A 22,431-nucleotide genomic window follows, 5' to 3' on the forward strand; every position below is an offset into this window, starting at 1 on the left:
GCATCAAAACACATTTAGTGGTCGTCACACTTGGTCTCGTCATGGTCTCGTGTTATCAGAACTAAACCATTTCCCATGATTATACCACATCACAGCCTTGCAATAGACCATGCTACCTTTGTTTACATGGTGACCTTGTACATGCTAAAGCGTTTCCTGGAGGGGGCATACTACACACAGGCTATGGGAAAAATTAAATTTTGTAATTTTCACATAAATTCAAAATTTACAAAAGCAACCTGTACAGTTTTTAAGATGTGCCCCCTTTCTTCATATCAAAAGTTGAGAAAAATCAGACAATGCAATCTCCATAAAACATAAGATTTGTTATTTTCTTCAGTTGATCTGTGTACAATCATACTCTATGGTACAATGCGCCTGCAGGAAGTCCAGACTCTGTGGCTGTTTTGTAAACATGTGACGACACAGTTCACATCGTCTATACCCGGGGCCCTACAACAAAAGTCACAACTGTACATGTACATACGCCACCAACGATGATTTTCAGTCAGTCCTTAGTTTGTCGTAAATGTTGATTACATGCTCAGGAGACTGATACGGTTTGCATTTTGTCCTTAGCTTTGACAACCGCCCTCAACATTTTGTAATAGTTAGTTTGATTTTCGTTTTCAACGATAGCCGATTGATGATTTCTCTTTATTTTTACTGTGTTAGTATTCGTCCCGATTTGACGTTTTAGTGTCTGTGTTTGTTTTTTGTAAGGATTCATTCTTTAAGCGTTTGGCGGTTTTTGTTTTGTTTTTATTTTATTTTTGATTGCGTTTTGTTTTATTAGTTTGATTCAGAGTACTTCTTGTTAAAAAACAAGTGTTTGATTGTTGTTGCGCTTTAAAGCTTGATTGGGGAATTGTTCATTGTTTGAAAACAATTTTCTTTGATTGTTGTTGAGTTTTGTTACCTTAGTTTCTACTTGGTGTTTGTTGAACAGTTTCTTTCTTTGATTATTGTTTTGTCCTTTAGTTTATAAATTTATTAGTTTTGGCCCTTTTGGCCGCCCATAATAGCGCGCCCTGTTGTGACAAATCCAGGAGAGTCTTGAACCAAGACTACCCCCCCCCCCCGCCCCATCCACCGCCTGTAATGCTGTATGACGAAGCTGGACTACAGAGGGCGGTATACCATGATGTCATTGCTAACAAATAAACAAGACGTAATCTTGCGTGTATCCTACTGTTCTTTCAGTGCGTTATATAGAAACATGCGATTAGGGAACCAGCTTCACATTACATCAACAAATCGTGAAAATGGCGACTGAAGTAACTTCGAGACCGTCGAGGCAAAATGTAAGATTAAATACATTATTTCACAGTTTGACATGTGTTTTGTTTTATATGCTGTCTTGGGAAAGTGTTTTCTTATTTGATCAATCAGAACAGCAGCGTGACCAGCTAATTTACCTGTGGAACAACCTGCCAGCATCAGCCGTGACCGCCCAAACTATGGAGCAGTTTAGAAGCAGGATTTCGTGTTCCTGGTCGCGCACTTTGCGGAGTAACTATAGAATGCAGGGCCACTTTCGGCGACAGGTTTTTTAATGCAGTTTGATGCGATGTGACGAGTGGGAAATATGGCAAAGTGTCGAGCAATACAATTAGTACTTTCATTATATTAGAGGGCGGTATTTCCAAATAAAATGGGGAATAATATCATAGAGGCTTACCTGATTACATACTACTTACTACTACTACTCTAGTACTAAATAAAGCTGAGCTACGTATATTACTAGGGGTAGGGACTAGGTTAGGCATCATGACATGAAGTGTAGTAGTAGTACTATAGTAGAGGCTCTTTTATAAAGAGGTAACGGTCTGTATCTGTATCTGTATCTGTCGAATACTGCAACAAACTCCTCACATCACAGGATAAGTTGCAGGTGTGGTGTGGCGAGTGGACAAAAATTAGTGGTGAGCTCCCCTTATGAAAGTGGTCATTTGGATTTTATCTAGACTAGTTTTGAATGAGTCTATTGAAGGAGCTTCTCTTATACACACTGGTAGGCAGTTCCATTCAACGAGTGTTCTTGGAACAAAGGAAAATTTGTAGCAGTCCTTATTGGTTGAAGGGTGGGTGAACGAAATTGATGAAGATTTCCTAGTGAGAGTTTGGTTTCCCTGTGGTTTGAGTTGGTACTGGTCCGTGTTGATAGCAGTTTTATGATGAACCGATTTATATAAGAGTGTTAGCCTGGAGATTGCTCTACGTTCCTCCAAGGTTTTCCATTGCAATCTACTGATCATTGAGGAGACGCTACTCTAACGACGGGAGTCTTTGCATACAAATCTAGCTGCTCTACGCTGTACCGCTTCCAGTCTATTTTTGTGTTCTTGATGGTGCGGGTCCCATACACTAGCGCAGTACTCAAGCTTGGGTCTGACCAGGGTTTTATAGGCAGCTCCTTTACATGTGAAGAGCAGTTGTATAGATTTCTGCGCAGTAATCCCAGGACTTGATAAGATTTAGAGGTGATGTTGGAAATGTGACTTGCCCAGTTCAGGTTATGATTTATCTCTACGCCCAGGTAGGTGTGTCTTTTAACAGACTGTAGTGGTTCATCGTTCATTATGTATGTTGACTGGAGTGGTTTTTTCTTATGCGTAATGTGCATTGCGTAACATTTGCTGACATTAAATTTCATCTGCCAGGTCGATTCCCAGTTGCAAAGTTTGTTGATGTCGGAAGCAGTGAGAAGAGATGGGAGCCTGGATGCGCAGATGCGCGGATGCGAAGTGGGCAGCCGAAGAAGGGAACTTCCATTAACTTAGAGGGCAGTATTTTCAATGGGGAATTTAATAGAGGTGGCGGTGGGGAGTAGTGAGAAGAGATTGGAGTCTGAATGACTGGATGCGCGGATGCAAGGATGCGAAGTGGGCAGGCAAAGAAGGGAACTTCAATAATAGAGGGATGGGGAACATTTGCATAGCGGCAATAAATATTATGTAATTGGAATTCGGGCTTTCTTTCCCTTTTAAAAATAATCCTTGAATGGGGAACATTTGCATAGCGGCAATAAATATTAAGTTATTGGAATTCGGGCTTTCCCTTTTTAAAATAATCCTTGAATGTGGAACATTTGCATAGCGGCAATAAATATTATGTAAATGGAATTCGGGCTTTATTTCCCTTTATAAAATAATCCTTAAATGAGGAACATTTGCATAACGGCAATATATATTAAGTAAATGGAATTCGGGCTTTCTTTCCCTTCTTAAAATAATCCTTCAATGGGGAACATTTGCATAGCGGCAATAAATATTAAGTTATTGGAATTCGGGCTTTCTTTCCCTTTTTAAAATAATCCTTGAATGTGGAACATTTGCATAGCGGCAATAAATATTACGATAATGGAATTTGGGCTTTCTTTCTCTTTTTAAAATAATCCTTGAATGTGGAACATTTGCATAGCGGCAATAAATGTTAAGTAAATTAAATTCGGGCTTTCTTTTCCTTTAAAATATAATCCTTGAATAGGGAACATTTGCATAAATAGGGAATATATGTATATATATAGAGGTAGCGGTGAGGAGTAGTGAGAAATGGGAGTCTGGATGACTGGGGATGCGCGGATGTGTGGATGCGAAGTGGGTAGGCCAGTCCGTTGTGGCTGACTGGGCATCCACGCATCCTTGGATGCGTTGACGTATTGTGGAGTTGCCCTGGATTCTATAGTTGTACCAACTTTGCACCTTTCACAGTACTTCTAGAAACCATAACGCACCCTAGCCCTACTTGTGTGGCCAAGGATAGCTGAATCCTTAGCCACACGTCCACTGTCCGAGTCCACACCATTTCCTCATGCAGCTAAGAAATAAAAAAATTCTGGTGCCATATCTCAAGCCATCCGGCAGTATAAACCGGCTGAATGTGTTCACCTAACTCTTAGCTTGCTTTGTGCGTATTGAAAAGTGAAACAAATAGAATGTTAAAAAGAAATTTTTTACGATAACTTTGCTACCTTTGCCGACTCTAATTTCATCGATTCGTGCACGGCGTAGCCATCTTGGAATATGCGAATCAGCATGACGTCATCGGCCTGTCTGGATTAGTTGTTGAAGTGTTGGTTCGAAGCTCAGTATGGATGAGTCATTGGAGTGTTGGTTCGAAGCCCGGTCTGGATGAGTCATTGGAGTGTTGGTTCGAAGCTCAGTATGGATGAGTCATTGGAGTGTTGGTTCGAAGCTCAGTCTGGATGAGTCATTGGAGTGTTGGTTCGAAGCTCAGTCTGGATGAGTCATTGGAGTGTTGGTTCAAAGCCTGGTCTGGACACTTAGTGATCATTTTGCATCTCATTAATCACCACCTATAGGAGTAAATGGGTACCTGTGATGTCTTGTAGACCCTATCAGGCATTTGTAAATAGGCCTACTAATAAGGCTCCCATGAAACCTGATAAAGGACTCAACCATTTTGGGTCTCGCTATATGTTTTAAAAATAGTCCTTGATAGATGAAATACTCTGTTCAACTTGGCTTTGCCTTGATTAGACCATTCTATCTTTCAACTCATGAAAATATTCTCATCACTGCACAGTGTAATTACTATTGGCGTTTAGAGGTGCCTACAATGGTTTTTATACACATTGTTTTTCTCCTGTTTTTATTTGTGAAGATGCACCTTTATCTCCTCTCATGAGGCACTCCATAAATATTTTTTTATTATTATGGCAAACTAGCTTTCTCTATTTATGGTATCTTTTATTCTATTTCTAGGTCTTAATTGGCGAGTTGCCTGCAGATTTCCTGAGAATTGAAGGAGTAAACTCAGCCCCAAGTACACCAAGTAATCTACAGATATCATCTGATGAGCAGACAGCGAGGGCGCTACAGTATGGAGGTCAAATTGGTTCACAGGTTGCTGCTGCTGGGCCGTGTGTTGGAAGACTTAGCATTACAATTGTACAGGTAAATGGTTTCTACTGATGGGCCATGTGTTGGAAGACTTGGCATTACAATTGTACAGGTAAATGGTTTCTACTGCTGGGCCGTGTGTTGCAAGACTTGGCATTACAATTGTACAGGTAAATGGTTTCTACTGCTGGGCCGTGTGTTGGAAGACTTAGCATTACAATTGTACAGGTAAATGGTTTCTTCTGCTGGGCCGTGTGTTGCAAGACTTAGCATTACAATTGTACAGGTAAATGGTTTCTACTGCTGGGCCGTGTGTTGCAAGACTTAGCATTACAATTGTACAGGTAAATGGTTTCTACTGCTGGGCCATGTGTTGGAAGACTTAGCATTACAATTGTACAGGTAAATGGTTTCTACTGCTGGGCCGTGTGTTGCAAGACTTAGCATTACAATTGTACAGGTAAATGGTTTCTTCTGCTGGGCCGTGTGTTGCAAGACTTAGCATTACAATTGTACAGGTAAATGGTTTCTACTGCTGGGCCGTGTGTTGGAAGACTTAGCATTACAATTGTACAGGTAAATGGTTTCTTCTGCTGGGCCGTGTGTTGCAAGACTTAGCATTACAATTGTACAGGTAAATGGTTTCTACTGCTGGGCCGTGTGTTGGAAGACTTAGCATTACAATTGTACAGGTAAATGGTTTCTTCTGCTGGGCCATGTGTTGCAAGACTTAGCATTACAATTGTACAGGTAAATGGTTTCTACTGATGGGCCGTGTGTTGGAAGACTTAGCATTACAATTGTACAGGTAAATGGTTTCTACTGCTGGGCCATGTGTTGGAAGACTTACCATTACAATTGTACAGGTAAATGGTTTCTACTGCTGGGCTGTGTGTTGCAAGACTTAGCATTACAATTGTACAGGTAAATGGTTTCTACTGCTGGGCCGTGTGTTGCAAGACTTGACATTACAATTGTTTTTATTATCCCATGATATATTGTCAAAAAAGTATCGCGATATTCGATTAAATCGCGATTTATATTTGAAGTCTTAGCTTCTGACGTTTTACCATGGTTAATTTTCATGCTGCAACATTCTAAACAAATCGAGGTATGGATCTGTGAGGTGTACTGTCTACCCATGGTGTTATAGCTCTATGAGTTACACACATAAAGTGTCTTTCAAAGTGTCTACTGCGCATGACTGTTCTTACATGTGTGTATATCCTGACCATTTCATCCTAAAATGTCATCATCATGTTGAGCGCCATCTAGAAGCTCGAGCCTGCCCAGTGATTTTTCTCCAGATGTTCCGGTCCAGCATGCAAGAGCGAAGTTCCTCAGCGCTGGTCAAGCCGGTGTCTCGTTTTAGTGTGTCTACAAAGGAGAGACATCTTCTCCCACGCGAGGCCTTGCCTTTGGTGGGCTCCCAGAGGATGGTTGGGCAAGCGGCAAGCTCCGAGTGGCGGACACAGTGCCCAGCGAGCTTGAGGCGGCGTTCACGGATCTTCTCTGTGGCCTTTGGCCAGCCAGCATACAGGTTGGAGTTTCTCATGTGGTCCTGCCAGGGGATGTTTAGGGCCATACGCAGCATCCTGGTGTAGCAACCATCCAGAGACTTCTCCATACTGGTGGTGAGGGTCCAGGTCTCAGCTCCGTATAGTAGCACTGACTCCACTGTTGCGACAAATAGTGATCTTTTCAGCCGGGCACTCAGCGTTGATGACCACACCTTTTTCATGCTATGAAGCACGGACCCCGCCTGTCCTTTTCGTATCTTCAGGTCTTTTTCACTGGAGTTGATCCAGGATCCAAGGTATTTGAAGTCAGATTCAAAAACGAAGAGTTGTGCCATCCCTCGTGTGGACAGGAGGGTCACTGATGTTGTAAGCTATCACCTGGGTCTTTTCTGTGTTCAGCTGTAGGCCAACTTTCAGGCACTCCTCCCTGCTCTTCTTCTCTGCCGATCTGGAAGCCCTCGACAATTCTCAACTCCCTGTGTATCGACCTGATCAACATCCCTGTCCCATTGTTCAGGACTACGAAGTTTACGACATGTTGAGGAAGACAAAGCCAGGGAAAGCCCCTGGACCTGATGGTATATCTGCACGGTTAATCAGAGAGTTCGCGTACGAACTTAGCAAACCCCTCTCGAGCATCCTCAATCAATCCTACCATGAAGGTATTGTCCCACCTCGATGGAAGAGAGCTGTGGTCGTCCCTATTCCCAAATCTAAACCAGCGACTTGGGACAAGTTAAGACCAATATCCCTGACTGACCACTTTGCGAAAGTTGCGGAAGGCTTCATGGCTAAGTGGCTGCGCAAGGACTTGGATAAATCTATAGACCCCAACCAGTACAGTAATTGTAGGGGAGTCTCTACCACTCATTACCTGGCGAAACTTATGGACACTTTGCTCATGAATTCTGATAAGCCTGGTCACGTAAGCTCTGTTGTTATCACTGATTTTAGCAAGGCCTTCGATCTAGTTGACCATAATGTTCTCCTGAGAAAACTCATCTCCCTCGACGTTCGGCCATCGGTTGTTACGTGGGTTGCCAGTTTTCTCACCGAAAGAGAACAATGTGTTCGCTACCAAGGTGAAACCAGCGATTGGATCAAGTTAAATGGTGGAGTACCCCAAGGCACTCGCATTGGCCCACTTGGTTTTGTAACCATGGTGAATGATGCAGCCTCTGATACCTCCCTTACATCCCTGAAGTACGTTGATGATCTAACCTTGATTGAGACACGAGTGCATAAAGAACCATCTGTCATGCAAGATCATCTGGATGAACTTGAGAACTGGGCCGCAGTGAACCATATGAAACTTAATCCTGAGAAATGTGCTTCCATGCAAGTATCTTTCATGAAACACAGCCCCGTTCAACAATCTCCCAAAATTGCCAATGTTACTTTACAGACTGTGGAAGTTGCAAAAATTCTAGGTGTTCACATACGGTCTGATTTAAAATGGGATAGTCAGATTGCAGAAATGCTTAAAAAGGCTAATGACAGATTGTATCTACTGAAACTTCTTAAGCGCTTCAAATTGCCAATGGATGATCTTATCACCATCTTCTCTGGTTTCGTACGTCCCCTGGCAGAATATGCTGCCCCTGTGTGGCATCCTGGTCTTACTGCCAAGGAGAGCGCTGCACTGGAACGAGTTCAGAGAAGGGCTTGTAAGATCATCCTTGGCAATCAGTACACACAGTATGATGAGGCACTTGAACTCTGTAAGTTATCCACATTGTTTGATAGACGAGAACAGCTTTGCCTTAATTTCTTCAAATCACTAATGAAATCAGAGCGTTTCCATAGTTGGGTCCCTCCAAAGAAGAGTACCATCCACAATAGAGACCTAAGGAACTCAAACAAACTGTCCGTTCCTAGATGTAGAACAACTCGCTGTCAGAAAAACCCTCTCATATATATGGCTAATATGTGGAACAACAGTTCTGTTTGACTTTGATTTATTTTTCAAATGTTTTTTTTTTTTTTTCCCATCCGGACCCCATAGTTCTCCGGCCTGTGCTTATGACTCATGGCTTGTTGTATTTTGTTACCTGGTTCGATTTGTACAATATTAATTGATTTTTTATTGCATTCCGTTTTATAAAGCTCTTTTGGTCTTGTTTGTGTTGCAGAGTTCTTGTTAAATGCTGTTTTTGTTTAGTCCAAGTGTGTACATGTGTTTTTGTTCCTTTTTGTGTGTGCTGGTGTGGTGTGTGTCTTGCCAAAGGTGTGTGGTTGCTGTTTAATTTTATTCCCCTTTTTGCTTGTGTATTTTATAAAAAAAAAATTTGTATATTAATTGTTGTTCTCTTAATGATGTCCTTTTAATCTTTTTAAAATATTGTATCATAGTTGCAATTCAGTTTTGTGCTGTGATGGCTATTGTCAATAAACCTTTTATCTATCTATCTATCTATCTAATTGCCTTTCTCAGGGCATGGTCAAGGACAATGGTGAAGAGGAAGGGGGCCAAGGTGTCACCCTGGAGTACTCCAGCTCGGATGTCGAAGAAGTCGGTGACCCCATCTGGTGAAGTGACCTTTGCTTTAGTGTTTCCATATGTTGACCCGATCACTTCAACTAGCCTGTTTGGGATCCCATAGGCATTGAGGATGTTCATCATCTTGTCCCGGTGGATTGTGTCAAACGCCTTACGGAAGTCGATAAAAGTGATGACTGCAGGAAGATGTTTGTGCCTGACTCCTTCAACGATTCTCCTCAGCGCGATGATGTGCCCCACCGTTGACCTCTCTTGCCGGAACCCATTCTGCTCTGCCCTTAAGAGCGGGTCTAGCACTGGCCGTATCCGGTTAAGTAACATGCGGTTAAAGGTTTTGGAGACAAAAGAGGTGAGACTTATTCCTCGGTAGTTGTCCGTGCAAGTGAGGTCACCAGACTGTGGAACCGGGATGATATTGATTGTGCTCCACTGATCTGGTGCTTCTCCCTTCTCATTGCACAGTTGATGAAATCAAGCATGATGTCGTTGATGGGGACATGCTTTAGGACTTCTGGGACAACACCATCCTCACCGCAGGCCTTTCCACTCTTGAGACTGTTCAGTGCTTTGGCATACTCTTCCTGGCTGAAGGGACTATCCTCTATGTCAAGATCAATGAACATTTGTTCTACCTCCCCTGAGCTTCAAGCACAGCTGGTGCGTCTCCAAGTAGGTTTTTGAAGTGACGATACCATGCGTCTACCCGTTGCTCATCTGTGTCTCCCTTGATCTGAGAGGGCTTGGATGTCTTTGTACCAGTGATCTCGTTGATCAGTTTCCAGCTCAATGCATGTTTTTGGTAAACGTGGGCCTGTTCCACTTCACTGATTTTCTGGAATAGTACCTCCTCTATACGGTCGTAGGTTTCAGCTAAAGCCTTTTTCTTGCTAGCATATTGTTCTTGTTTGTTGCAGCTGTAATCTGCTACTAGTGAATTATAGGCCACTTGCATCTCCTCTCTTGCTATGACGACACGGGGATCCCTTGAGGCTTTTGCCCTCTTTTTCATCTTAGGAACCTTGTCCATGCAGATCTCTGCAGCCTCCTTATTTGCTTCAACGAATTTCCCGTAGCGGCAGGTTGCAGATTCCTCATCCTCAGTCAGTACCTGGAACCGATTGTGGACTTCAATGGCGTACCTCTCCTGTAGATTACTGTCTCCTCGGAGTTTCCCCCAATCATACTGAACCCTTCCAGTGGCTGCCTTACGTGGAGATCTGAGACTAAGGCGCACCTTTGTCACCACAACTCTATGGTCTGAACCAACTGTAGAGAAAGTATTGTGGGCACAAGAGTCAAGTACGCTGTTCCTCCATTTGCGCCTGGTAAGGATGAAGTCAATCTGGGCCTTTGAACCTGATGGAGACAACCATGTCCAGAGCCTTCCCTTACGCTTTTCAAACTGGGTGTTATTGGCGAGAAGAGAGTAGTCCTCAATCAGCTCTATCAGACGCTTACCATTGTCATTGGCAACTTGATGGTAGGTGAAAGGAGCATCCCCCAGTCCTAAACGGGCATTGAAGTCACCAAGGATGGCAAGAAAGTGATGCTGAGGGACAGCCTCAACTGCTTGTCTCAGAGCATTATAAAATGCTACCTTTTCATCTTCCTGTGCTTGAAGGGTTGGCGCATAAGCCACAATGGTTGTTAGAACTGGGTTTCCCTTGAAGGAGGCAGTAATTACCCTATCAGAAGACCGGGTAACACTGATAAGCGTCTTCTGTGCGTCCCTGCTGAGCATGAGTCCAACACCACCAGTTGCTGCCTGGGCTTCGTTTCTCCAAGCCGATGTTGTAACAAGGTAGTAATCCTCGATCATCTTGGTTACCACCGTTTCCTTCATGTCATCAGTGTGCACCCTCCTATGTTCCTGGATCCCACACACAGCCACTCTGTACTTCCTCATCCTGTCCACTAGTCCTAGTCCTGTCCTTGGCACTCCTATCCTCTCTGATTGTACGAACATTCATGGTGGCAATAGACGTACTCTTCTTACATCTAAGTAGCGCGTTGGTTCTCTGGCACCCATCAGCCGCCCCCCTCCCCAAAGATGATACATTGGGGTTTAAAGGAACGTCTTCATCATGCTCACAGGGCGAGTGTGCTCGAATCCCCTCAGCTAAGTTCCTGCGGACTCCGGCCGCTGGAAGTACATGTATACGATTCATCAATGGATTACAATTCATGTTCAGGCTTTTCAATTGCGGAGGTAGTACTTGGGTGGTCGCAACTCCTCTCCCAAGACGGTTGGTTTGAAGTCGAAGTTTTCCATCTCCTAGGACAGCTGCCTCCCCAGGCTATTAACCACAATTTTTTTCCAAGATCTAAGCGAAAATTTGACAAATCAGACTAAAGTAGAATTCATGCATACATTGAACAGCAAGACGAGAAAAGAAAAAAAGAACAAAGTTGAAATGTTTACAGACGCAGTTTTAGAGTTGTTAACCCTTTCATTCAAATCCATTACCTGAGGTCGATTTCACAAAGATAGTCCCAACTTAGGACTAGTCCTAGGACTCTTTAGGAGTTATTCAAAACTTAAGGCTAGTCCTAAGTTAAGACAAGTAACTCATCCTAAAGGCCCGCCGTCGATTTCACAAAGAGTTAGGACTCGTCTTATCTCGAGTTAGGACGAGTAACTCGTCCTAATGTTAATCTTAAGGTATGCATGCTACAGTGCAGGGTTGGGACTCGTCATAAGTCATAAGATTAATCCTAAGCTAGGAAGAGTTTTGTGAAAACGACGGCCGGTCACATAGGCCTCAATAACACGAACGAAAACGAGAACATTAAAAAATGCACACCCTCGATTGGTTGAACAAGGCGCTGGCGTATTCTGCGTGGAGCAATTCAACCAAAAGAATGCGTTCTCTATGCGCCGTTATCGTTATCGTAATTGCTGCAGTGTGACTCGGCTTTTACTCAAGTTAAATCTACTCCAGGTTATAAGCTTAATTAATATTTGTAGCTAACCAATAAGCATCCATAATGCATATGGGGTGGCCTCTCATTCATAAAACGTTGTGGATGGGCTGTGGTTTGTGTAATATGATCCCATTGTGGTCTGCAGTTAGGCGGTGAGGCGGCACACAAGGTTCCCGCTCCCACACAGGGGAGGTAATAGACCCTTCCCATGAAATATGTAAATTGCACGTAGCGCGTGCGCACAAACGTTTTGGTTGGCAAAATGAGGGAACATCGCGCTGTGTTGTACACGACTTACGGCTGCGTGACGCAGACGCGATTGCGCGTCTGCTCAGTGCACAACTCTATGGCGTTTGCCAACCAACAGGGTTTGTACACATGCGTGAATGTAATTAGCATATTTCATGGGAAGGGTCCATTGATACATTGTGTTACTTCTGAAGTGTCTGGTCTGTGGGAGATCGCCTGGGCGCCTCAAGTCTTTGATGTTATTTTTTTTCAATTGGGGAATCTTTCGGTTGGTTGTGGGACTTTACATTACTTTTTTAAACGGCCCATTCTGGTTGCAAGACGTCTCAATTAGGGAAGACATCGTGTGATATTCGATTATATCGAGATATCGCCCAATTGTACAGGTAAATTTGGTTTGTACTGTTTCCAGGGTTTGCTCTACTGGAGGTTGCTATACAGCTGTCTCTAAACAAGTCATTGTACCAAACTTTGATAAAATCTAATTGGCAAATGGCTTGTCATGATGCAAAACAAACATGCTTGGTTATCCGATTTCCCATAAAGTTTTCAAAAACCGAGCTTACAGTCCCAGTTCCTTCTGTTTCCATTCACCTACTGAAGGATTCATAAGGACTTTGGACTATAGGCCCATTGCTTATCATAGGGTCAGGCATCACATTTCCACTTTTATCTGAGTCCAAATGAGTCAATGTGGAGAAGGAGAACGGGAAGATTTGCACATAATGTACTGTAAAGCATAGAGACTACATCAACTAAAACATGAAGTATTTATATTCTTTACCGTTTTTTTTCTTTACAGGCCAAGCTTGCAAAGAACTACGGCATGACACGGATGGACCCTTATTGTCGTATTCGTGTTGGTCATGCCGTCTTTGAAACCCCCACTGATCTGAATGGATCCAAGAGTCCAAGATGGAATAAAACAATACAATGTAATGTGCAGCCTGGTGTAGAATCACTCTACTTGGAGATCTTTGATGAGGTGGGTCTCTGTATAATAATAATAATAATAATAATAATAATGATAATAATAATAATAATAATAATTAGAAGTACCAGGACCTGGCCAGGGAACTTCGTAAGATTGGCAGGTAAAGGTAAAAGCAGTCCCCGTGGTGGTTGGAGCACTTGGCACCATTCCCAAAGCACTGGGGAAACATCTAGATGAAATAGGGACAAATGTGAGGTTAGATCTATTACAGAAGGCAGCGCTTTTGGGAACAGCGAGGATCCTGAGAAAGACCCTTGAGATCTAAGGCTACGGGACGTAGCCTGGCTCGAGGAGTTACCGGCACAAAGGAAAATGAGATCTTTCTTTTGCATGCTGTGATAAAATGAAATAATAATAATAATAATAATAATAATAATAATAATAATAATAATAATAATAATAATAATAATAATAATAATAATAATAATAATAATAATAATAATAATAATAATAATAATAATAATAATAATAATAATAATAATAATAATAATAATAATAATAATAATAATAATATAATAATAAGGAAAACTTATACTGCGCGTATCATATCCACCCAATAAGGTGCTCAAAGTGCATGACAAGCAAAAAACAAAAATAAAGCAACAGAGGAAATAGGGAACAAAGGGAAGCATAAGATTGAAACAAACTATTAAAAAGCTGTTACATGATTGAAAGGAAGGTTATCACTCTTAAAATTAATTGCAATACAAATCTTCCGCACATGACTATTACATCAGTGCGACATCTCCACGGTTGCTTTTTCAAAGAGTATGCGTAGCAGACTGTTGCTCATGTGTTAGTACCACCGATATGTATTTACTCTGTTCATGATTGGTGCACATGCATCAGACAGTCTACTATGTGTGCGTATTAAAGATGTGCTTAAATACTCGCATACATGCTTGGTAAACAGCAAACTAGCACCTGGCATATCATCCAAGATGGATTTACCAGTGAGAATTAAACTCTCGATTATGAGTTTGTATATGAGGTACAGTAGTAATAACTATGGGAGACTCTAACCTTAGGGAAGAGTGTATAGTGTTTACCACACGTTAGTGTTAGGTAGAAGACCAATCAAATGTTCACTTTCCCTGACTTTAATTATCTAATGAATTGTTGGGTAGGCCTCTCTGCTGATTACAGGTTTACTTGTAGGTTTTGTTTACTTGGGCTTGGAAAAACACTGACCATACAGAGCTTATAACAAATCGGTTTAGCATTAAAACAAATCCTAAATGTAGTTCTTAACGTATTTGTAAATATTATCTGCAGGATTGAGAAATTTGAGCCTTTTATTTGAGTTCAGACTTTGTTATGTCTGTCTGGTGAAAACAACGCTTCAAGTTACTCCAGTAAGATAAATCCTGCTATTTGATCCATCTCTTTAGTGCTGAGGATACTATTCCTGAAAAGCTCCTTTAAATCTATTACTCGAGGGGTAATACCAAAAGATTGTATTCCATCATTTCAAATGTACCTTCTAAGATCTGGATCCAATTATGTAGCAGGTTGTTTTGTCAGCAATGACTCTCACCACTGGTATACGTGTACATCTTTTCCACAATTTGCTCTGTTTGACTAAAACTCTCTGTTTTTTCCTGTCTTAACAGAAATCATTTGGTGCTGATTACCGTATTGCATGGAACCATATTCAGATAGCGCCTTCTGTATTTCAAGGAGAAGTCAAAGATGACTGGTACCCGTTAAGCGGTAAACAGGGAGATGAGAAAGAGGGCATGATAAACATAGTTCTCTCACACCAGGTAAGGACTCAGAAAGAGTTTGTACGAACAACAAAAAATGGCTTGTCAAAATGATTCTTCAAGTACTATGGTCTTCCTTTACCCTTCTTGACCCAATTCTCTTTTTCTTCATGACATTTTGCCTAAAACATCCCCATGCTGAAACAGGGGTATACCCCCTTTCCAGTCAGAAAGGATTTAGGCATTGGTATCATCAATTAGGAGCCTGGCTGGTTAAGCAAAATGCACTATCTTCCTAACTTCTTATGAACTTGCTCAAGAGCATAAGTGTCTTGACCAGGATTCAAACTCACACTCTACTGCTGAAAACACCAGAGCTTGGGTCTGTTGAATTAGACCACTCTGCCACAAAAATCCACTAACCTGACGTCACTAATCATCGTCACAATGATGTTTGCGTCATTTCGGAGTCAATGTCACTAAGTGTTATACAGTGTTGTGGGAATTTGAGGTGACAATGCATTTACATGTTTACCTGTTGACTCTTAATTGTGAGCTTGTTACAGACACTGTTTGTGATGTGTATTCAAGGGATCATTAGGTACATACTAAAGGTACCTCACAATGTCCCATCTGTCAAGCTCATAATAGTAGAGAACAGTGGACCTTTACTATAACAGGAGTGCAGGGACTGGGCAGCTTAAGTGTTTATAACATGAATGTGTTAAAAGAGGACTACTAAACAAAGAAGCGGAAATGAATTTCAGTAGTATTTATCATCCACATGCCATGCTACAGATAAATACAAAGAAGCGGAAATGAATTTCAGTAGTATTTATCATCCACATGCCATGCTACAGATAAATACAAAGAAGCGGAAATGAATTTCAGTAGTATTTATCATCCACATGCCATGCTACAGATAAATACAAAGAAGCGGAAATGAATTTCAGTAGTATTTATCATCCACATGCCATGCTACAGATAAATACAAAGAGTACATCCACATGCCATGCTACAGATAAATACAAAGAGTACATCCACATGCCATGCTACAGATAAATACAAAGAGTACATCCACATGCCATGCTACAGATAAATACAAAGAGTACATCCACATGCCATGCTACAGATAAATACAAAGAGTACATCCACATGCCATGCTACAGATAAATACAAAGAGTACATCCACATGCCATGCTACAGATAAATACAAAGAGTACATCCACATGCCATGCTACAGATAAATACAAAGAGTACATCCACATGCCATGCTACAGATAAATACAAAGAGTACATCCACATGCCATGCTACAGATAAATACAAAGAGTACATCCACATGCCATGCTACAGATAAATACAAAGAGTACATCCACATGCCATGCTACAGATAAATACAAAGAGTACATCCACATGCCATGCTACAGATAAATACAAAGAGTACATCCACATGCCATGCTACAGATAAATACAAAGAGTACATCCACATGCCATGCTACAGATAAATATAAAGAGTACATCCACATGCCATGCTACAGATAAATACAAAGAGTACATCCACATGCCATGCTACAGATAAATACAAAGAGTACATCCACATGCCATGCTACAGATAAATACAAAGAGTACATCCACATGCCATGCTACAGATAAATACAAAGAGTACATGTTCAGTGACTGGCCAGCAGGACCATTTAGCTTTTTTATGTCACTGGAACGCCAGCTTTCTTCACTTGTCCATTATTCATACTAAAGAGGAATGCTTTACGGAGTTGAGCTAGCAATCCCAACCACAAGTGATTTTTAACTGGTCCTGAGGTGTTTAACTGGCTACATATAGCTAAACCACTGTTGAAGGAGAACATTGCATGTATGCATAATAGATGTTAAGTTTTTATCGGGGATAAAGAATATTAATTTTGGTTTTTACCCATACACCGATGTGTGTTAGCACTGTATACTCAGTACTGCATGTATGCAGTTGTGATATATTACCTAGTTTTCGTCTTTGTATCTTTGTTGTTTGACACACAAGATCCAAATTTTACTAAGGTTCTGGTACCAGTTGAGGTTTGATATTGAACCTTTACTGAACCTGTAACCATAAATTCGTAACACCAAAGTTCATGTTTCTTATTTTCAATTGTAGCAAGTACAACAGATGCCAATGTTTGCCCCTCAAGTAGTTTATGGTGGAGTCCAGCCCATGGTTGTTCCATCCCCCTATGGTTACGCAGCACCTGTTGCTCCAAATATGATGGGTAAGTACTAAGTAGTTTAGGGTTGTTTCATCCCCATATATGGTTATGCAACACCAGGTGCTCCTAATATGATGGGTAAGTACTAAGTAGTTTAGGGTTTGTTTCATCCCCATATGGTTACGCAGCACCCGTTGCTCCTAATATGATGGGTTAGTACTAAGTAGTTTAGGGTTTGTTTCATCCCCATATGGTTACGCAGCACCTGTTGCTCCTAATATGATGGGTAAGTACTAAGTAGTTTAGGGTTTGTTTCATCCCCATATGGTTACGCAGCACCCGTTGCTCCAAATATGATGGGTAAGTACTAAGTAGTTTAGGGTTTGTTTCATCCCCATATGGTTACGCAGCACCCGTTGCTCCAAATATGATGGGTAAGTACTAAGTAGTTTAGGGTTTGTTTCATCCCCATATGGTTACGCAGCACCTGTTGCTCCTAATATGATGGGTAAGTACTAAGTAGTTTAGGGTTTGTTTCATCCCCATATGGTTACGCAGCACCTGTTGCTCCTAATATGATGGGTTAGTACTAGGTAGTTTAGGGTTGTTTCATCCCCATATGGTTACGCAGCACCTGTTGCTCCTAATATGATGGGTAAGTACTAAGTAGTTTAGGGTTGTTTCATCCCCATATGGTTACGCAGCACCCGTTGCTCCTAATATGATGGGTAAGTACTAAGTAGTTTAGGGTTGTTTCATCCCCATATGGTTACGCAGCACCTGTTGCTCCTAATATGATGGGTAAGTACTAAGTAGTTTAGGGTTGTTTCATCCCCATATGGTTACGCAGCACCCGTTGCTCCTAATATGATGGGTAAGTACTAAGTAGTGTAGGGTTGTTTCATCCCCATATGGTTACGCAGCACCCGTTGCTCCTAATATGATGGGTTAGTACTAAGTAGTGTAGGGTTGTTTCATCCCCATATGGTTACGCAGCACCCGTTGCTCCTAATATGATGGGTAAGTACTAAGTAGTTTAGGGTTGTTTCATCCCCATATGGTTACGCAGCACCCGTTGCTCCTAATATGATGGGTAAGTACTAAGTAGTTTAGGGTTGTTTCATCCCCATATGGTTACGCAGCACCCGTTGCTCCTAATATGATGGGTAAGTACTAAGTAGTTTAGGGTTGTTTCATCCCCATATGGTTACGCAGCACCCGTTGCTCCTAATATGATGGGTTAGTACTAAGTAGTGTAGGGTTGTTTCATCCCCATATGGTTACGCAGCACCTGTTGCTCCTAATATGATGGGTAAGTACTAAGTAGTTTAGGGTTGTTTCATCCCCATATGGTTACGCAGCACCCGTTGCTCCTAATATTATGGGTTAGTACTAAGTAGTGTAGGGTTGTTTCATCCCCATATGGTTACGCAGCACCTGTTGCTCCTAATATGATGGGTAAGTACTAAGTAGTTTAGGGTTGTTTCATCCCCATATGGTTACGCAGCACCCGTTGCTCCTAATATGATGGGTTAGTACTAAGTAGTGTAGGGTTGTTTCATCCCCATATGGTTACGCAGCACCCGTTGCTCCTAATATGATGGGTAAGTACTAAGTAGTTTAGGGTTGTTTCATCCCCATATGGTTACGAAGCACCCGTTGCTCCTAATATGATGGGTAAGTACTAAGTAGTTTAGGGTTGTTTCATCCCCCATATGGTTACGCAGCACCCGTTGCTCCTAATATGATGGGTAAGTACTAAGTAGTTTAGGGTTGTTTCATCCCCATATGGTTACGCAGCACCTGTTGCTCCTAATATGATGGGTAAGTACTAAGTAGTTTAGGGTTGTTTCATCCCCATATGGTTACGAAGCACCCGTTGCTCCTAATATGATGGGTAAGTACTAAGTAGTTTAGGGTTGTTTCATCCCCATATTGTTACGCAGCACCCGTTGCTCCTATTATGAAAGCAGTTTATTGTAATTAGTTTATCCCCTTTGAACATAGAATCCATCCATGTTCAGTGAGGTGAGAGGAGGTTCATTTACCACTTGTATCTCTGCTTATATTGATCGGAGAGGGCAGAATTCAAATGGACTCCAAAGAAATATCCAAAAGTCTCCTGCAGGCGATCTTTGGAGATTCAAACGTTTCAACATACTTTTATTGATTTCATCAACGGTGGCTCCAGCAAAATAATTTCAGGGAATGCTTATTACCTAAGCAATCTTTAAAACAAGTAGGCGTTCAGACACAATTTCTTTTCAATGTCATTACCAAAGTATGCCCCTATTTTTATAGCAGTAGTCTGGAAAACTGTATGTGCCATCATTCAGTATTATTTGTGTTTTTGTGAACATCTGGAGTAATGCATTGAACATGTTGTTGCCACATTGAAACCCTGGCCACAAATCTTTGTTAACAGAAAGAGGTGACTTTTTTTTTAATCAGGGCGAATGGTCCACTGCACATGATTATCCTTCAGCTATATCCTAGCACCTTTGAACATTCAAAGTTTGAATGATGTGCTGGGATTGAGTAATATATGAAGTAAGGCTCAGGATAAATGAGACAGTCAACAAAGGGGGCAATCCATGGCTCACTGTTTACGTAGGCATCTTGAACTTCGTCTTTGTTCAGGTTGGTAAAATGCTTAACCTGGAGGTTGTTGGTTCAAATCCAATTCCAGTCAACCTTCCTTCGCTCACCCCACAATTGAATTTAACATGTACCCAGTCAGTTTCCCTTGTGGTTTAATACTTGAAAGTAAGATGTGTTTGACAAGCTTTGTATTTGGACCTAACAGGTTACCCAGCTCAGGCTGTTCCACAACCTCAACAACAACAGCAACAACAGACACGTCAACCACAACCAGTTCAAATCACACCAGATGATATCAACAGCTTGAAGGAAATGTTTCCTAATATGGAGGAGGCTGCCATTCAATCAGTTCTGGAAGCAAACAATGGCAATAAAGACGCTGCAGTCAACAGCCTGCTTGCAATGAGCAGTTAGAAGGTCTTTCTTGGACTCCAAACACTCAGTTGAGTATTAATGAAACTAGGATCATTCACCATTGTAACGATATTTCAACATCCAAATTGTTGGACCTTGAACCATTGGAATAATAACCATGTTAAGCTTGGGCTGTGATTATGCAAAAAGTGCCGTGGCTATGGCCACTGTTGCCATGGGCCCAATTTCTTATATAAGATCTGTTAAACATTTTCTGCTTAACAAAATTAAGTAGGATCACCAGTCAAAGATGTGATGTGTGACATGTTAGTTGGCTGGTAAGCTGGTAAGCACATTTGTTATGCTTAGCTACTTTTTGTACAGAATGGTACACAATCCCGAAAGAAAGAGAAATAAAAGGAAAGTTTATTAGTGAATAACTTAAAAATAAATAGATTTATTGAAGTAAATAAATACATATATGGGATTTAAGTACAGTATATAAACTTTGCATCAATAATGAAGAAAAGAACGCAACATAATGATTTATTCTTTTTTTTACAGAAATTTTGAACAGTTTCTAAGCCATTAAAACAACAACAAAAACAGCAAAACAAATGATGTCATCTCCCTGTTAAAGTTCTATCAGTTTTTATTTTTTTGTACTCGCATGGGAGGAAAATGAACCTCGGTATTGTGTGCTGTCTGTGCGCAATGTTTTCAATTGTCTCAAGTTTTAAGGATCTTTTACCATTTGTTGATGTAATAGTTTACAAAGTATGGGTTAAAGGATCTTTTACCATTTGTTGATGTAATAGTTTACAAAGTATGGGTTAAAGGATCTTTTACCATTTGTTGATGTAATAGTTTACAAAGTATGGGATAAAGGTTTTAAGGAGAATAATATAATATAGAAAGTTGCTTTCGTTCTTGAGGTAGTTCGCTGTAAACATGATACAACTCTCGTTTCCTTTTCAGTAATATTTCCAAATGCTTTCGTTCTTGAGGTAGTTCGCTGTAAACATGATACAACTCTCGTTTCCTTTTCAGTAATATTTCAAAATGTAACGCATTTCAGGAAATGAAAGATGTCACAATGTGTTGTTATTTTGGATAAGTATCAGAGTAATTACTCATTTAGTTTTTCAGGAAGCGTTTTTTAGTTGATATGTTATGTTAGTATAAAATGAAAAATATAGGGAGAAAACCCATTGAGTCAGAGCAGTGTCATTATTGTGAAAGAATACACAATTTGGTCTGTTTGCATAACGTTTGTATAAGTACAGAATCATGTGTGCAACTTAGATTTCGTGGACGTTGTTTCTTTTTGGGGGTGAGATTTCAGCAAACCACACAACTTGAACTAGTCTTTTCCACCTAAATAAGTTTCAATACAATTTCCAAAATAAATAATGTAAATAGTTGGGTTTTCCTGTAAAAGGACATCGCGCTGTAGTAGGAGGCTTTAAAGGTCTTTGGTTTTTGAAACTGTTTTAGTCCTTACAAATGTACATGTAACCAATAAAACTAACAGGTGAAAATGTTTGCGTTTTTGAGATATTTCTGAAAATCAGGATTGAATGTCAACGCACGAAGAAAATTGTGGGTCATAAAAAAACTAGTATCTTTTGACATAACCACATTACTTCGAAGTGAATTGTGTCTCAAAGTGCTTCATACTGTTGAAAGCCGCTGTAGGCTTCTTACCAGAACTTGTTGCCAATAACTTTAAGAATGGTTACCAAACAAGTTACCTTAATAGATGGATCAAAACTATAGCAACAAAATAAAATACCTAATATGACTTAATGGAGGATAAGGGCAGCCATTTTGTAACGGCAAGTTTATGTTCATATGTAGGTCCTTTGAGTGTAATGAAGTACATTCATGCCATGAACAGATTCAATTTAATTCCATCAATGTGGGGACTCTCTTGTCAGTTTACCATTCTCTCTCTCTCTCTCTCTCTCTCTCTCTCTCTTCAATGTTACAAAACATTTCTGTTTAATACTGAGTATGGACTGGTGAAAAAGCTTGTGGACTAGTGAAAAGACAAGGGCCAATTGCATGCTTGCAAGCACAAAAAACTTGCTAGGCACACAATAGTATTGCCTAGCAGAAACAGGTTATCAGCCCAGATTCACTAAGTTTGCATTGTTTTGGCTGGTGCCCGACTAATTTTGTCCTTGTCAAAGTAATTTGTGAAGCAGTATTATCTGCCATTTGTATGAAATTTGGTCCAGCTAATTAGCTGGTCGTGATGCTGGCCTATCACGTAGAAGTTGAGATCACCAACAAACACAGGGACTTACAAAACTGGGTCCTTTTTTCAGGGTTCGTGTTCGTCCATTATATCAGGCTTTTGTTTGATTATGACAATGAAAATAAGAAATAGCTTCTTTTGGGGTGTTGGAATGCGCACAATGGTGTGAACTTTATATCTATACTATTAAAAACGTAACCCGCGCCATCTTGGATTGAAATTAGAAGGCCCAGTGGCCTGGCATCCTTGTGGAAA

At 40.9% G+C, this 22,431-nt stretch overlaps 1 protein-coding gene across 3 annotated transcripts; it reads left to right on the forward strand.

Moving 5' to 3' along the window:
- Positions 1 to 1,198: 1,198 nt before the first annotated feature.
- Positions 1,199 to 21,722, forward strand: LOC117291444 (toll-interacting protein-like). Of its 3 annotated transcripts, XM_033773129.1 has the most exons (6): positions 1,199 to 1,304; positions 4,728 to 4,919; positions 12,862 to 13,044; positions 14,667 to 14,819; positions 16,910 to 17,021; positions 19,765 to 21,722. In XM_033773129.1, exons 1-6 carry the CDS (start codon positions 1,266 to 1,268, stop codon positions 19,971 to 19,973), a joined length of 888 nt encoding a protein of 295 aa, XP_033629020.1. In that variant the 5' UTR covers positions 1,199 to 1,265; the 3' UTR covers positions 19,974 to 21,722. The 3 variants fall into 3 exon arrangements, with proteins under 3 accessions (XP_033629020.1, XP_033629022.1, XP_033629021.1); XM_033773131.1 differs by lacking the exons at positions 1,199 to 1,304; positions 4,728 to 4,919 and adding an exon at positions 5,489 to 5,557; XM_033773130.1 differs by lacking the exons at positions 1,199 to 1,304; positions 4,728 to 4,919 and adding an exon at positions 5,705 to 5,789.
- Positions 21,723 to 22,431: the final 709 nt, after the last annotated feature.

This window comes from Asterias rubens, chromosome 6, assembly GCF_902459465.1.
Source record: "Asterias rubens chromosome 6, eAstRub1.3, whole genome shotgun sequence".
In the NCBI taxonomy this organism is placed as follows: Eukaryota; Metazoa; Echinodermata; class Asteroidea; order Forcipulatida; family Asteriidae; genus Asterias; species Asterias rubens.

Coding starts and splice junctions, on each gene's coding strand:
- LOC117291444 (XM_033773129.1), top strand. CDS start 1,266: ATGGCGACTGAAGTAACTTCGAGACCGTCGAGGCAAAAT. Junction 4,920..12,861: donor TTAGCATTACAATTGTACAG/GTAAATGGTTTC, acceptor TTTTCTTTACAG/GCCAAGCTTGCAAAGAACTA. Junction 13,045..14,666: donor ACTTGGAGATCTTTGATGAG/GTGGGTCTCTGT, acceptor CTGTCTTAACAG/AAATCATTTGGTGCTGATTA.